Source organism: Rhea pennata, chromosome 32 (genome assembly GCF_028389875.1).
Source record: "Rhea pennata isolate bPtePen1 chromosome 32, bPtePen1.pri, whole genome shotgun sequence".
NCBI lineage: Eukaryota > Metazoa > Chordata > Aves > Rheiformes > Rheidae > Rhea > Rhea pennata.
This window is the reverse complement of record NC_084694.1, coordinates 221,828-238,179: the sequence shown is the minus strand read 5'-3', so window position 1 is coordinate 238,179 and position 16,352 is coordinate 221,828. Positions and strand designations below refer to the sequence as shown.

At 53.1% G+C, this 16,352-nt stretch overlaps 1 protein-coding gene across 1 annotated transcript; it reads left to right on the top strand.

Moving 5' to 3' along the window:
- Positions 1 to 85: 85 nt before the first annotated feature.
- On the top strand, positions 86 to 15,011 carry SAE1 (SUMO1 activating enzyme subunit 1). Its single transcript, XM_062598289.1, has 9 exons — positions 86 to 225; positions 2,781 to 2,892; positions 4,460 to 4,633; positions 6,029 to 6,171; positions 6,591 to 6,690; positions 9,513 to 9,618; positions 11,478 to 11,622; positions 13,436 to 13,505; positions 14,644 to 15,011. Exons 1-9 carry the CDS (start codon positions 125 to 127, stop codon positions 14,734 to 14,736), a joined length of 1,044 nt encoding a protein of 347 aa, XP_062454273.1. The 5' UTR covers positions 86 to 124; the 3' UTR covers positions 14,737 to 15,011.
- Positions 15,012 to 16,352: the final 1,341 nt, after the last annotated feature.

The following is a 16,352-nucleotide window of genomic DNA, read 5'->3' as shown; positions in this document are numbered from 1 at the left end:
TGGCGCTCAGGGCGGCCCCCCCTCCCTCCTCCGGCGCGCCGCGGTGCCGGGCCCCGCGCGGCGCCTGCGCGGGCCGCCAGGGGGCGCCGCCGCGGCGCGGCGGCCGTGAGGCGGCGGCGGCGGGATGGTGGAGAAGGAGGAGGGCGGCCCCGGCGGCATCAGCGAGGAGGAGGCGGCGCAGTATGACCGGCAGATCCGGCTCTGGGGGCTCGAGGCCCAGAAGCGGTCAGCGAGGCGGGGGGCAGCTCGGGGCGGGGGGGCTGTAGGGGCCTGACGGGGGCGTCGTGGGGGTGGGCCCTGTAGGGGGCCTGTACGGGCTGGGCTGGGGGGCGCTGAGGGGCCCGACGGCGTTTGAGGGGGGGGGGTTGTTGGTTTGGAGGGGCGCTGAATGGCTTGGGGGCGTTTTGGAGGCCCTCTATGTGTTTAGGGGGGCCTGCAGCATTTTGGGGGGGCAGCATGGGTTTGTGGTGGTCCTACAGTGTGTGAGGGGGGCTCTGTAGGGATTTAGAAGGGCTCTACAGTGTTTGGGGGGTTGTATGGGTTTGTGAGGGGCTCTGCCGTGTTTTATGGGGGGGATCTGTAGCTGTTCTGGGGGCCTATATGGGTTAAGTGGTCCTTAGAGTGCTTGGCAGGGGCGTATAGGGACCTAGGGAGGCCCTAAGTGGGGTTGTGGGGCCCTGCAGAGTGTGAGGGGCCTGTAGGGCCTTCTGCAGTGACCACAACTACTGTGGGGGGTCAGCAGGAGGTTTGGGGGGCTTGGGAAAGGTTTGTATAGCCGACAGTGAGTGTGTAGGCACACGAGGTCTATTGGGGTTTGTGGAGGTCTGTAAGGTCTCTAGAGGTCTCAGGGCTCTGGAGAGCTGAAGGAGGAGGAGATGGGGTTGTGGCAGCGGGAGATGGGGGCCGAGGCTTGGGGTACCAGGGTGTTGGGAAATGGGGGCTCCAGGAAGGAAGTGGGGGGGGGGCAGTGGCTGGTGTTGCAGGAGGTGGTAGGGCAGGATATAGGATGGTGAAGTGGGAAGAGATGCTCAGGGAGACAGTGTCAGAGGGGCAGGAGAAACCCCACAGTGGTCCAGCATGAGAGGTTGATCTTTGTGCTGCTGCTTGCACCCCATGAGAAGTTTTAAACCTCCTCTCTGGAAATCCTGGGCCAGTTGCCCTGCCTGTGCACACATCATGCATCTGGGGCAGTATTGACAAAGGTGTGGGAGCCCTGGCTGGCAACTGCCTGGGAGATTGCTTGATTCTCCAGCCACATGCAGTCTCACTAGCAGCAGGCAGGTGAGAGCTTAAGCTGTGCCCCTTAGTGTGTCCTAGATCCTCAGGGCTGCACTATTTCCAGCCTTCTGCACAGTTCAAGTTGGAAAATGTTACTCAAACTTGGGCCTGACATTTAGTGAAAATTTTGCCTCCTTGAGTTGAAGATAACAAAAATAATGACCGTATCTGCAAGAGAGTCTGTTCCGCTACTTAGTGTCTATTGTTAAAGTCTTTTCATTCATTCCCAACTGGGATTGCCAGGCATCTGCTTCCACCTGCTGGTTTCTGGCTCTTTCTCTGCGAAAGAGCCTCTTATTCAGCCCATATCTTCTTTGTAAGGTCTCTTCAGCTTTCAGGTTATCTTTACAGTCCTCTTCTGTAGTCTGTCCGGGTTTCTGCCAGTTTTAAATTTCTTAGATGTTAACCTTGAAAGTTGCAATAGTGTGTCTTTGGGAGAAGATGGAATGGACCAGAAACATGGGCACAAATGTAATGGTGCTGCTAGATGCAGAGTGAAAACAAGCATGGAAATAGACCATGAGGCCAAAAAGCACCTGTCAGTGACCTCCTGGCTTAGCTGAGCTATGTGATGGTGCCACTCTGCTTAACATTCTGGATGATTACTTATTAAGACAGTCTGAATAAACTTGATGTTGTTAGAAAAACAATGCAGCCTAGTCAATCAAAAGAATTATAAGAAGAAAATTATTTAAATTAATTTAAAAGTGAGTGAAGTACAGCATTCAGGTATTCTGAAAATTTTGAAATTGCTTACATAACTTGATCTCATGATAATTATTTGCAAAGAAATAATTTCCATTAATTATATATATATCTAAATCAGTCACCATGTAACCCAGTGCATCTTTGGTGAGTAAGGATGAGGCCAAGGTACCAGCTGGACTACTAGAATTTGCTATTAGGAACCTCAGACTGTGGTGTTCTAGTGAACCTGTGAGTCCACCCCTTGTTCCCTGAAAAGTGGTACAAGGCTTTATCAGTAAATACTGGTTTTAGTCTTTCTTTTACTGCAAATAGTCTCTTTTCTGTGACTTATTTAAATTTACTGACTCCCAGCTGCTCCTATCTCATTTCCTTTTCTTCCATATCAGGTATCACAGTTAAATTTGCCTCTGTTCTTTTCCCTGATGATGCTGCTGTAAAATTTTCAGGTCCTACCAGACGTGTTTGGCTCTCCTCTAATGATCATGGGTTTCTCCCGTTCTGCCTGCGCCAAGTGAATATCTGGCTGTAGCTCTACTTTCTGCACAACTCAAGGCTTCTGTGAATGCCCAGCATTCATATCTGCCTCCTTTTAGTTATGTTTTCCCAGGTGGGAGATGATGGTGATTTCAGAGGCTGTAGAGCATCTGTGGTGTCAGGGACGCTACTTTGCTCGCACAGCTTTCCTCTGTTGCCCTGTTGTGTTTTGTCTGCGAGTGCTGTGGTTGATTCTCCTTCCCCCGGGAACATGGTCCTCTAATGAAGCCGTTAATGTTGACCAAGTGTTTTCACTGCAGGTTACGAGCTTCCCGGGTGTTGCTGGTGGGGATGAAAGGCCTTGGAGCAGAAGTGGCAAAGAATCTCATCCTGGCAGGTGTCAAAGGCCTGACCATGCTGGACCATCAGCAGGTGGGAGCTTCCAGCTTCTCTCTTTCTTGTGGCTGCAAAGCTGGTCAGCAGGGGGTGAGGGTATGGTTTGCAAAGCTCCCAAAGCCTGCTGGCAACTGGTAGGGTGTCTGCACTTGAGGACTCGTTCACTGCTTTCCGGAGTAGGTGTTTTGTTGTGGGGTGTGTGTCTTTTCTGGGGAGCAATGTAGTGTCTGTAGAGAGAATCCCATACCTGTACACTTGCAGTCGGTGTGTCTCCTTGTGACAGCCGTGGAGCTAAATTTGAGAGAGACCTAAGCAGACTGCACTCATGTGCCCTCTGTCAAGCTGAAGGCTGAACCGCAGCCTCCCCAGTTCCTCCGCTTTTGGATGACCTTGCCTGCACACATGTGGCTGTGTACTCTGATCTGAGAGGCCTACTCTCAAAATCTCACGCTTATTTCTGGGGGCTCATAGCCTTTCTCTAGCAGGTCTCCACCCAGGCCTCTCCCTTCTATCTTGGTCTGAGCAGCCCCTTTCTGTGTTTATCTAGCGCTTTGCAGGTGTTTAACAGAGTGTAACAGTGTGTGAAAGGCAGGTAGGGGTCCACTCTTGCCTCAAATTACATGGAGCTCAGGCCTCTAAATAGAGTCTGTGGTTGAGCGTTTAGTCTGTCTCTGTCAGCTGTGTAGCAGGTTTCCATTCATGGTCCAGAGCCTTGTGCCCCACAGCTCACACTGCTGTCTCAGGAGGTGGGAAGCCCAGGCATGATTGAAATTCATAGGTGCCACACAGCATACGAAACCCTCCTCTGCATTTGGAAGAGGCACAGGCAAGGATGTGTAAGCTGCTCAGCTTACACTCAGAGCCTTCAGCAGGGTCTGAGAGATGAATATTTGAGGGATTTTGTATGCACAGTGTTTCTGGTGTGAGCTTGTGGTAGTACTGGCTGCTGCAGGGCCAGGCAGAGCAGGGCAGTTGCACAGGAGCCTCAGCTGCAGCCGCTCGTTTCTCCTGCGAGCACAGCCGCTAGGTCGCAGTGCAAGCCTGCTGCATCTGTGGTGTCCGCAGTGGTAGCTTGGCCTCTCATCAGGCACAAGAGGGAGCTCTGAGCTCAGGAGCGGGCAAAGTGATTCGCAAGCTCTGAGAATTAGCCTGGGAGCAAGGAGAGCAAAAATGTGGGGGTGCTGCCCGCTGTCTGTCCTGCCTGTTCCTCTGAAAAGGGGACATGGAGATACCTGTTCTTGGAGCAGAGATGAGTACTTAGTGCAATTGAAGGGTTATGAAGGGAGAACATGGAAGGAGGGATCCAAGCAGTCACTCTGCAATAATACTGGAATGGTACCATCTTAAGAACCTCAAACTTGCCTTTCCTTCCTGGAGAAGGTAGTGGTCCTGTCCCTGTATCCTTCCTCCTAATGAGACTCTCAACTTTTCTCTGAACCTTTTAATATTCCTGCTGTGAGGATAGCATGGGTCCCCTTTCAGATGTGTGAGTTCCTGTTTATGATATATCTGCTGTAATACTCCTGTGAGTGTTGCCCTGTGTGATTCTGGGAACGATTTACAGCACCAGGAAGACTCACCTCTCTGTTTTCTCCTATTTGAGGTTTCTCCAGAGGACACTAGAGCTCAGTTCCTGATCCCTGTGGGTTCCTTGGGCCGCAATAGAGCTGAAGCATCTTTGGAGCGGGCGCAGAATCTCAATCCCATGGTGGACGTGAAGGCTGACCCTGAGAGTGTGGAGAACAAGCCGGAAGAGTTCTTCACCCAATTCGATGCAGTAAGTGCCATGGGGGAAAGAAAGATGGGAGGAAGAGAGACTTACTATTTGTTGACTTACAGTTAAGCTGCATTGGTTGGACTTAAGTTATCTTGAACTGGTTTGACTGAGGTGGTACAAGTGCTTGTATAAACGCTCCCGTGTTTGTTTAAAACTAGCTACAATTCAGTTGTACGCTGAGTTGCCAAGGCACATTCACATCTGTAAAAATGTTTCTTCATAGTGGTTTGTACTGATATGCTGGACTCAAGAAAAAAGCTTTGAACTGGCACAACCTTGTAAGGAGAGCAGAGACTAAATGGTGAGGGAATAAAAAAGAATTTCAGAGCAATCAGAACAATACAGATCTTAATTAAAGGATCATTAATACCTTGCTAATTGCTCTTTTTGTTCTAGACAGGAGTGGTTACATTAGCTCAAAGTTTTGAGCGTAAAATATTGGGTTGTGTATCCTTGAGCCTTACACAGTTGAGCTTGCAGAATGGCTTGGTTAGTGTGTGCATGTTCAGCTACTTCTCAGCACAAGCTGTAATGCTGCAGTTACAGGTTGGTCTGGCTGACTGTTCATAAATGGCATCTGTTCCCCTTCTGGTCTCTGTAGGTTGCATCAGACAGTGGCTGCCTGCTGACAGCTTTCTGGGTGTGATGTGATAGTGGTTCTAGTAATTGCAGTGTGCATGTTTTCCCAATTCTGTGCTCCTGTTGGATTGTGAAAATCAGGCAGCAGCTTTGAAAGAAAGAAAGTGAACTGTCTTGGGAGAACAAAGAGCACATCCTGGTCTCACAGCTCACATGAATCAACTGCCCATTCCTGTCTTCTCTGGTTGACTGCAGGGTGTCAGCCCTGATGCTGGCAGATGGAGGGGAAGAACGTAAGGGATTGTGCTTACAGCAAACAGAGCCGTTAAATGGAACATAAAGATCTGACTATTTTGTGAGTGTGCCCCTGTAGGAAGCTGTTGGAGGGTATGTACCCTGCTCAGTTCCCAGGTGGGGCAGGCCCCGAATTTCAATTAAATAGAAAATATCTGAAATATCTGCTTGTTGCCAAATTCTTGCCTGCAGGAACCATCGTGCTTTGTCTGGAAACTTGATTCTGCTACCCCTAACCTTCTAATTATCCCTGGAGAGGAGGCTCCTGGAATTACCCATCGTTTTCATCAGAATTTAGTGTGACAGGAAGGAAAATTGATAATTGCTCTGAGCACTGTTCAGTGTCCCACTGTGAATGAAATGACAATTCTACCTGAAACCTTCCCAACTGTCCAGGAAGGGAGGGAAGATTTCACATCCCAGCATGGAATAATAATCCCACAGTGGCTCACCTAGGGAGAGAGGGGGTACAAGTTGGTAAACATTCAACTTCTGTTAAGAAGAATGACTCTGTTCCTGCAGGTCTGCCTAACGTGCTGCTCCCGGGATGTTATGGTGAAGATTGACCAGATTTGCCACAAGAATAGCATCAAGTTCTTCACTGGCGATGTCTTCGGTTACCATGGCTATATGTTTGCCGACCTGGGGGAGCATGAGTTTGTGGAGTGAGTCTTGGTTTTGGGGCCTAGACTGGGCAGGTGGTAAGAGGAGAACCAGGTGTGCAGAAAGGTCATAGGAGGTCTGTGATGAGGATCAGTGTGTGTGGCATAGCCAGTGCTGTGCACTAGAAAAGCTGTGCCCAGAGCTATAAGTGTCTGGGTTGTCACACCATTCCTGCTGTGAGTTGGTCTGTTTGCACAAAACTTCTCTGCTGGGCTTATGTTTTGTTTGCCATAGCCTTTGCCCCATTGGGGAAGCTGCCTGCTTCTGGACTCTGCAGCCATTAAATCTTACAGGCTCCGCTGAAAGATGCTAAGCATCTGCTAAATCTGCCCTTTGCAACTGAGCAGCAGAGTGAGTGCAGATCTTGGCCTCCTTCCTGCCAGAGAGTAGCTCTGATGAATTTTTCCTCCCCTTTCTATAGAGAGAAGACCAAGGTCACCAAAGTCAGCCAAGGAGTGGAAGATGGGCCGGACACCAAGAAAGCCAAGCTTGATTCATCGGAGACAACCATGGTGAAAAAGGTACGTGGAAGAGTTTCTGTAGAGAGCTGTGAGGCCAAGGCAGAAGGAAGCTTTATACCTGCAGATAGCCATATGCTAGAGTGGTGTGTTGCATGCCTGTATCTTATGTCCCCTGAGGCAAAAGCAAGGAGATGGTTTGGGAAGTGGAAAGAAGAGTTTGGGGCATGCAGGTTTGCCCTGGGGACAACAGAAGGGTTATTCTACAGCTGAACTACCAGAATAGGCTATTTTCAGCCTCCTCATGATGGATAGGACGGAGAGATGAGGCTTTCAGACATTCTGGGTGGGTTTCATGTGTGACATGAGTGGGATCTGTGTTGCTGTTTAGTCCTTGTTGGCAAGTGATAAATTCATGGTGCTTTGTGGAGGCCGAGTGTTCATTTTTTGGGATCATCTTGGAGTTTGGGGGGGCAGTTTTAGCTACTGTGAAAATTTTGTGCAAATATAGTTATTGTGTGTGCATATGAGGTTCAGCTTACTCAGCAGCATCTTAGGACTCTGGAGCTATGTTGAATGTGGACGCTTACCAACACTGATGACACCACTGTTGGTGTGACTGCTCTCACCTCAGTAAAGGCCATTTTCTTTCCTGTATGGTTGTGGCTGTACTGGTATAAAGTACCTTTATACTGGTGAAACTGCCTTTGTGGGGGAAGGGGAGTAGAAACAGCCTTAACTAGGGGCTCCAGCTTTTGTGTGTCAGCAAGGTCTTTGCACCCAAATGGAGAGGCCATAAAAGCTGCATTGTTGCTGCTGTCAACTGATAGCTGAGCTCCCTTGTAAGTGTGACTTGTGGCCTGGGTGTGAAGGGTTTCCATGTCTTCAGGGGAATCTGCTCCAAAGCAAAGCCTTTCACATTCAAATGCCTCCGGCCTGGGCATTGTTTTGGTCTCGCAGCTGGAAGTTTAACAGGGCAGTAAGTGCTTGCTGGCCCCAGAGTGGAAATCCCCTCTACTTTATCTGGCTATGAGGAGAATGCAAGCTGAGCCAGCAGATTAATGGCCTTTTGTGTCCCTTTCTCTTGCCTGTCAGTTACAGGGTGTTCGGTGCAGCTTCCCCCCACGCTGGGCTGGATTGGAAGGTATGGGAATATTCCCCAGATGCCGTTCAAGCCAGCTGTCTCCCTCCCACAATTGGGGTTGTGATTCCGAGCATTACGGGCTCAGGTTTAAGATACAGCGAATTCCTGCAGATAGTTTCTGAGATGCCAGTGCCTTGAACAAGCTCTATGGAGTATGGAACTAAAAGTCTTGTGGAGCATTGCCACTTCCTGCACCTCCTGAGTGACTTTGAGCCCGTGGTGTGCTGTAACAGTCTGGCATTTGGAATATGAGGATGATCTGATAGATCACTGCTGGGAGACAAGGTCCACAAATTCCTGCTGATTGAGTTAGGGATGTGTGTAGGTCGAAGTGATGGAGCAGTGAGGTGGAACGCAACAACTGGGGTTAGTGCTGCATGCCAGGAAGGGGCCTGGGCTCTGGTTTGCAGAGTGGGCTTTGCTAGACCTTTCTCTGGTCGTCTGTGGTCTGATCAGTGACTTCCAAGAGCAGGTCTTCCAAGCGGGGTTTGTGTCAGTGAGAGTTTCAAACCTTAGTTTAGGTTCTCCCTTCTTTGTTTGTTTAGTGCCTCTGAGGATTGATGTTGGTGTTTCTAAAGACTCTGGAGTTAGGCCAACATAGAGTGCTTTGTAAACTCCATCCTGGGCTAAGCTAAAGGCTGGCTAAGACTCTGAGGACTGGTTATCATTACCTTAAAATGTTTTAATTAGGAGAATGAGTCACTGAAACATTCTGCTGTTGGGCTGCAACCCAGAAGCTTTGCAGAGATGTGGTTCTAGGGCTTTATGCGATGGATGGATGCAGAGGACAGCGTGCTGTGCAAATGCACAAAGAGTTGGGTAGTCTTGGTCTCCTTCTGTCCCCCTCCTGCCCTCTGGCAGAAGCTACATGAAAAAGCTGATTATCTTTCCATGGGCAGGCATGTGCTCTCGCTGCTGCAGACCAGCTCGTGACCTGGCTCCTGTGCTCGTCTCCATATGGGACATGAGGCATAGCCTTGCTCGGCAGGCCTGCCGTCCAGTTGCCGACTTGAACAGGGGATGCACACGAGAGCTGGCCTGCCCCATTGGCCAGACACTGACAGGCCAACACAAACAAGCAGCAGCATGTCATGCCCTAGTGCTGACAAAGGGGAGAAGAACGCAGCCTTTGTTCTCAGCCCTTGCATTGCTGCTCACTAGCATTTAATTTACTGACCTCATCTCAAAGAGACCCTTGTGCTGTCAAGCCTGGGCTGTGGCACCACCAAATGGAGCACTGAAACCATTTCTGCCACTCAACAGCCCCACCACATGGTTTCCTGGCCTGGTGCAGCAACAGCCCCCTGCACCAGACTGCATGTCCCGTGGGGTCTGCGGCACTGAATCCACTAGCGCTGGGGAGAGGGGGCTGTGGGGGTAGGTACTGACACATGGGACAGGCCCTGCATTGAGCAGACAGGGAGTAATGCGGCAGGAGCAGGGAAGCAAAAGCAGGCCTGTAGGAGCAAGCTGAGGAATAGCAGCTGGTGGGTGCTGGAGGGGACCCCTGGCAAACCGGGCAGTGCCAGAAGAGACACATTCTTGTGAGATTTATGAGGGCTGTGGAAATAGGAGTAGCCTGAGCAATGTGGTCCAGTCTGGCCCCACTGTGCAGGGTTGCCTTGACAGGGGAGGACACACTGGAAAGCTGCCCAGAGCTTTGCTCAGGGCTTTTGGCAGAGGCTGAGAGGGCTCCTCTCTGTTAGCCCCCCCCACCGATGCACTCGCTCTCCCATTGCAGCGGGTGGTTTTCTGCCAACTTAAGGAGGCCCTGGCTGTTGACTGGAGCAGTGAGAAGGCAAAGGCAGCGCTGAAACGCACCACTCCGGATTACTTCCTGCTCCAAGGTAAGCAGTGACCTGTTCACTAGTATGTGTGGTTCCTACTGCCTTGAGAAGGCTCATCTATTCCCTGTGTCTCATTTCCCCATCCTGGGATGCAAAGAGCTCTGTACCCCCTTGCAAAGCTGTGTATTCTATGCAGATCTGTGCATTTGGCAGGACTGCCTCTCTCTGCCTTTTCATGCTGTCATCTTTGTCTGATGTCAGCTTGTTGCAAGACCAGGTGGACACTCCCCATCAGTGCTAAAATCTGCCTGGGAAGTGCCAAGCTCTGTTCAGCGAGTGAGCACGAGACGCTTCCTGTGGCAAGAGCTAGCTTTGATTTGTTGGCTTTGAGGTTATTGCGAGTTTACCATAACTGCAGTGAGCTAAAAATACCTGGGCGACTGGAAACAGCCTTCTCCCTGGAACGGAAGTGCCCCACCAGCCCCAAGGGCACAGTTCAGCCCCATCGTGTGGTTTGCTTGTTGCCCTCTCCCTCCAGCATACCTGGCTCTGGTGGCAGGGCTTGAACAGGCTGCAGCCTTGGTGAAGCAGGGTTTTCTGGTGAGGTTTGGTGCTTGCAGGTTTGTAGTAGCCCTGCTTTCCCCTGAGCAGAGGGGACATAGCGAGTCCCTCATGTGGGCAGACAAGGAGAGATGGGTTCACAGCAATGCTGTGGGCAGGGAGGGAACCAAGGCTGTGCCTTTCAGGGCTCAGACTTGTCTCCCTTTCTTGCCATAAGTTCTTGGCCCCTCTGCTAGTTTACTAGGCTCTGTTTGGGTTGTGGGTGTCTCCTAAGTTATCTGTGGAAAGTCAAGCGTCATTGAGCTATCCTGAGTGTTTTGGAGCCTGTCTCCTCCCCACACAGGAAAGGTTTGGAGCGCACTTCATGGGCTTGTGCTGGCTACGGAAGCTTTCTGTTAGGTGGGCAGAACACTGCATTAAGGTAGCTTCCAGCTTAGAGCATGGGCAAGTGAATGTGTGACTGTACTGCACCCTTTGGGGAGACCCGGTGCACTGTTTTGTGGCTTGGACAGCTGTTTCAGCGTGACAGCCCAGAATGGGGGCAGCGGACTCCGAAGTTGCCCTCCAACTCTGCTGTGGAAGCTAATCAGCTGCCTAACTTAATTTTTAGTCAAAGTCCCTTTAACTGGGCTTTCGGCCATCTCTGTGGTCCCTGCTGCTCTCCCAAGGTGCTGGCTCTGTGTAGGAGGTGTCCTCTGCTTTTGACCTACAGCCAACTAAGAAGTGCTGATGCTCCTAAAAGAAAGACGTGAAGTTGCTGCTCCTGTTTGCTTTTCCCTAGCTCATGGCAAGCGCACTGGGCTTCTTGGCAGCTCTCCCAGCAGCCCCCTCGCTTCCCCTCAGATGTGGTCAGGCAGGCATCTGCAGAGTGCCAGCCTCTCCACTCCTCACCCGGATGCATGGAGCCAGCAGTGGGCACAGGGCCCAAATAAACACTGCTCTCCCCCTAGATCTGCTGGGGCTTGGAAGATGCATCTTGGGGCCTAGCCTGTCTCTTCAGCTTCATTACCTGCTGCTCCACAGAAATGTGCAAACCCAGGGCTTTTCTTGTCCGCAGGGTGAGGCCGTTATCGCAGTTATGAGGCAGGCCAGCATGTCAGCAGCATTCCCCATCTGACCTGATCAGAGCTGCCTTGGATTGTTGTGGTGTGAGATATTGCTTGGTGTGACCGTGATTGGAGACTTTGTTCCCTGGGGAATCCTGTACCCCAAAAGTAGCAGGGCTTGGGATGGTGACAGCAATCCGGTGGAGTCACTGGCTGGAAGCCCAATCGGAGAAATTGAGATGGATGCTTTTCCTTGGGGTAACTAGCTGTGCTTATGTGGGTCAGAGCTGTGACACTGTCTCCCTCTCCCAGTGCTGCTGAAATTTCGGACAGATAAAGGCCGAGATCCTTTGCCACAGAGCTACGCCGAGGACTCCAAGCTGCTGCTCCAGATCCGCAGTGATGTGCTGGACTCGCTGGGTGTTAGTATGGACCTTCTGCCAGATGATTTCATCAGGTGTGTAGAGTGTAGCAGTGTGGGATGAGGAGAGCCCAGCCTGCTGTGGCTAGTGGCAAATGGTCGTGTCCCTGGCACATCACCAGCCACTGGCTCTGGGGGTGGCTGGGATTGTTACTTCCGAGTGGCTTGCCAGGAGCTGTGCTCAATGGTGTAGGAGTTCAGGCAGTTTTCGGTTCCTTGTCTGATACCTGGTTCACCACGAGCCTTTCAGAACAGCACTAGGCATCCCATGGGAGGACATCAGTCTACTTTTAAGGATCTGACCCTCAAAAGGAGCTGTGTTTTCTCCTGCCTGGGCCTTACTGGACTGATGTCTCCATAAGAAAGTCCTGATGATGCAGCTTCCCCTGGCGGGGACCCTCGGGGAGTCAGAAGGAAGAGAAAGTTCGTCCTCCTTGTGAGGCAGACTTCAGTGCTCTCCTGCCATGTGGGAGGCATGGCTCCCCTCCCAGGGTGGGTGTGCAGGATGCTCGCCTCTTGGGGCTCTGGCCTGGCACTGTGCGCTGATCCTCCCCCGCTCGCTGCGAATCGTGCTGAGCGCCAAGGTTCGGCATCGCCAGTGACCTGAGCTGTCTGGCTGAGCTGCCTGCGTGTGAGGGCTGTATGTCCTTGCCTTTACTCTGGGTCATCTTGCGCACTGCCGGTTCCACCTCACTGTGCAGGCCAGGGCGTCACACCCCAGCAGGGATTAATGGCTTGTTGGAAGAGGTCCACCTCCTTTCCCAAGGCCTTGGTGCCGTCCTGTGGGCCAAAAGCAGACGGTGCGTGACGCTGTCCCTGCTACTCCTGTCAGACTGGCTTGAACGAGGGCCAGACACCAGCCTGTTCTGCCAGACTGACTGTGGGACCCTGAGTAGCTACGTATGGGCTGGGCCCAATCCCAGACAGCTCCGCGGGGTCGTGGGGCTATAGTGTAGTGTACCCTGGAATAGGGAAGGCCCTGTCCTAGCAGCATCTCTCGTGGCTGTTGCGGCAGCCCTGGGGCAGGGAGCTCTGTGTCCTCGCTGTGACACTGGGAAGTGGTGTCAGCACAGGGGTATTTGCAGGCTCTGGTGATTCTGTGCCCCTTGGTGCAGGGCCTGGGAGGGTCTGTCTCGCCCACACGCATTCACCGTGGCTGGGAACTCCCGCTCCCCGCCTGCATGTTGCCACATGCCGCCCGGCTGCCCCACGTCTGGGAGTTGCATGTCGACCCCGTGGGCCGCTGTGTACCATCAAGAATGGTGAGAATGTGTCCTGGGCACAGGGCAGACATTTCAAGGGCACTATTTTTAGCAGGGTCACACAAAGCATGCGGGGGGCTGGGATGGGATGCATGTGTGTCTAATGAGAGCTTGGGGCGGAAGCTGCCTTGGTGTATCCCTCTCCGACTACACCTCGACAGGGTGCCTGGCTCGGTCCAGCTGGCTTCCCGCCTCCTCTCTGTCCCCATCATGTTCAAAGTCCCAAACTCTGTGTCTTCTCAGTATCATCTTGCAAGCAAGGTGCACCGGCCCTGCCAACTTCTGCCCGAGGGTCCTGCTGCTCTCCGAGTCTCTGCCTGACCCTGTAGAAGAGTGATGGTTGTAGCACCGGTCCCAGAGGCTGGACTTGGGGCAGAGATCTGAGTCATGAGGCCCCTCTTGCATTCTGTCCTTGCTGAGAAACCTCAGTCTTTGGGACCTGCTCAGTTAGACTGAGAAGCTTCTCCCAGTGCTTGCTCTACTTTGCTAGAAGTCGCATTTGTGGCTGGTGTTTCCTTCTGTCTGGGAAGTCAGAACAGCCTTGGCATCCAGACTCTAGTTGTTGACTCTGCCTTTATTCCTTCCAGCTACTGCTTCTCTGAAATGGCTCCTGTGTGTGCAGTGGTCGGAGGAGTCCTGGGGCAGGAGGTTGTCAAGGTAGCAGCTTTCTGGGGAGGCAATGCCTGTCAGGGTGGAGGAGGCTGTCCGGGGCGTGGGGTCTGCGCTCTCCCTGGTTCGTTCTGGGCTGCAGTGACATGGTTGGGCTGGCCAGCCACAGCCCATGAGGAAGGCTTGGGTCAGCACATGGTCTTCCTTCTGGTCCGTTGCTCCCCCCAGACCTGCTTCCTGGGAAGCACCTGCCTTGCAGCCTTGCCAGAGGAGGGGTCAGGCAGAGGGTATGTGGTCCCAGCCTTGACTCCCTCCCCGTTGCCTTGCACGGCTGTGGGCCAGGGTCCCGTTTCTGATGGCGAGGCTTACGCAGCCCTGTGGATTCCTGTCACTGGGCGTGTTTGCAATCCCTGTCCGGCGCTGCTTCGGTGGAAGCACAGTGTCCTCTGCCCTCGCCTCACGCTGCTTCCCCCTGCCCTCTGGGCCCAGCATCCTCAGCGGCCACACTTTGAAGTGGCTTGAGGTGTGCTGAGAGCGCAGACTTGACTTCCTGCATTGCTGCTGGGGGCCAGGGATCCTGCTTGCTTCATGCCCCCTGCAGCAGCAGGTGCCTGTTCTGCAGTGACATGGGCATGAGGATGTGCCTGCTGGGGAGGGTGGGGAGCAGTGCGAAGAGGAGCTGGGCTCTGTCTCCAGAATCCCAGGGCCTCTGCTCCGGGCTGATAAAAGCCTTCATTCGTCGGCAGACTCTTAATGTCACTCCAGCATAGCCGCACCCCTCTGGCAGGGAACAGCGCTTCCCTCCCTCAACTGGCACAGGCCTGGCTCACAGACCCTGGTGTACCCTGGGTTCTCCACAGGTGGAAAGCCCCCAGCGTGGCTTGTCACGATGCTCGTGGCCCCTGGGGCACCTGCTTTCACCTGCAGGCCTTGCTTGCTGCGCAAGGAGGTGCTGTTTCCTAGCCAGTCCCCCCCAGGTCCTTTTGTGGCTGAGGTTTCTCTGAAATAACTTGTGACCCTTGCCTTGTTATCAGCAAGCAGCAATGCTTGGGGGGGATTTGGGCTTCCGTGCTGCCTGGCGGATGAAGTGTGAGGGACCTGCAGGCTTGGCTGTGGTGCTGGGCCAGTTTTTTTTTTCATGGATGGGTCTGATTGTTCTAGTAACCAACTCTCCTCCTTCCCCCAGGCCCTGTCTCAGCGGGACCCACCCCACAACAACTTCTTCTTCTTCGATGGCATCAAAGGGAATGGGATTGTGGAGTGCCTGGGCCCCAAGTGAGTCCAGGGCTGCCCTCAGTCGGTTGCCCTGGGAGCCCCCCAGTCCAAGTCAGCATCAGGCTTGGGCACTTCCCAGTCTTTGCTGCTGGTTTTATCCCTGAACCAGGCAGTGTGCATCCTGCTGCAAGGAGAGCCCTGAAGAGGATAGGACAGTGACTCCCTCTCAGAGCTGTGCTAACAGTTTCCTTAGGTCAAATCTGGGGGGAGAAGGGCATGGCGGTCATCTGACTTGTTCTGTATGTTTTTTGAGTTGTTTAATAAAATCTTATTTCCAAAGTGGTTTATTCCAGGCTCTGCATTTGGAGGTGACCCACTGCTCTGTGGGCTGGGTGTCGCTTGCATGCAGGTAGGAGAAAGTCTGAGCCCAGCCTAGTTTATCCTGCCAAGGCTGAGCCAACCCAAGCCCTGGCCTGGCAGAAAGAAAAGATGCAAACAGGCAAGGAATCCTGTGGGACTGCACTTCCCTCTTTGTAGGACTGGGGCCTTAACTGGTCATCTGAGCAGCACAGCTCACCTGGCAGCACAGCCTTCTGTGTTCAAAGCATGATACTGTTGGTCTTTCTTGTGTGTGTGTGTGTGTGTGTGTGTGTGTGTGTGTGTGTGTCACCAGAGCACCCAGTGGGGAAGCCCCACGGGCCTGGGGGGAGACATGGAGGGCGCTAGCCTGCTGCTCCTGTCTCTAGCTTTGGAAGTAATTGGTGTCAAAATAGCCCTGCTTAGTACCACTTAGTAGGGAGGGGCCTAGCATAGCAAGTTTGACTCCAGATCCGAGGAGAACGGCCAAGTTCTCATCTTGGCCTCCTCCAGGGAGAGGACCATACCAGGGCTGCCCCCTCTGCCAGGGACTGGCGTAGAGAGAAACTGCCTCCTTGGGGCAGAACACCCTGCCCTGCATCGCAGGAGGAAGTGAAGCTGCCGCTGCGGCCGTGTCCCTGTGTGTTCGGTGCTGGGAGTATCCTCAGCACCGTGGTGGAGAGCCCTGTGACTTTCGGTTCTTGAGACAGCTGACCCACTGCCATGATATCTTCCACCCACCCCCCCCCCGGGTGCAGAGGACAACCATCTGCTTAAATTCATTTTATTGAAAAGAAACGTACAAAAAAGTAACTGATCATGTACAGCAGGTGTGTTCCCAAATGTACAGTCTCCCCTCCTTCCCCTATGTACACAGTGCTGCCCAGTATGTATAATGTACAGTTCCCCACACCTCCCATCTATGTACAGATCCAACATACAGTATGTACAAAGTACTACAGCCACCCGCCCACCCACCCACGTTCCCGAGCTGCTGCTGCGTCTGGGAGCAGCGCTCCCCCACCAGGGCTGGGCAGGCCGGGGAAGGGGAATCCCGGACAGGAGCCGCGCGGGGCTGAGCCAAGCGGCTGCGACGGCAGAATAGCGCTCGCAGCCCCCAGCACCACGGCCCGTGCCTGCTCGCGGCCTCCCCGGGCGTCCCCCCGCCCAGGGCTCCCAACCCGCCTTCCGCAGCAGAACAATAAATAAATAAATAGAAAGTGCCCAGCACGGGGAGGGGGGATGCAGCAAAAACGAGGCCCTGCAGGAGTCACAGCACCAGGCGGTTTTGGTTCATGGAGGGGCCTCTGGCCGCGCTACATT

What these genes read in the sequence shown, in the direction of transcription:
- SAE1 (XM_062598289.1), top strand. Translation starts at nt 125, where the DNA reads ATGGTGGAGAAGGAGGAGGGCGGCCCCGGCGGCATCAGCGAGGAGGAG. An exon ending in GGGCTCGAGGCCCAGAAGCG is followed by an intron (nt 226 to 2,780) that starts GTCAGCGAGGCG and finishes TTTTCACTGCAG; the next exon opens with GTTACGAGCTTCCCGGGTGT. An exon ending in GGATTACTTCCTGCTCCAAG is followed by an intron (nt 9,619 to 11,477) that starts GTAAGCAGTGAC and finishes TCCCTCTCCCAG; the next exon opens with TGCTGCTGAAATTTCGGACA.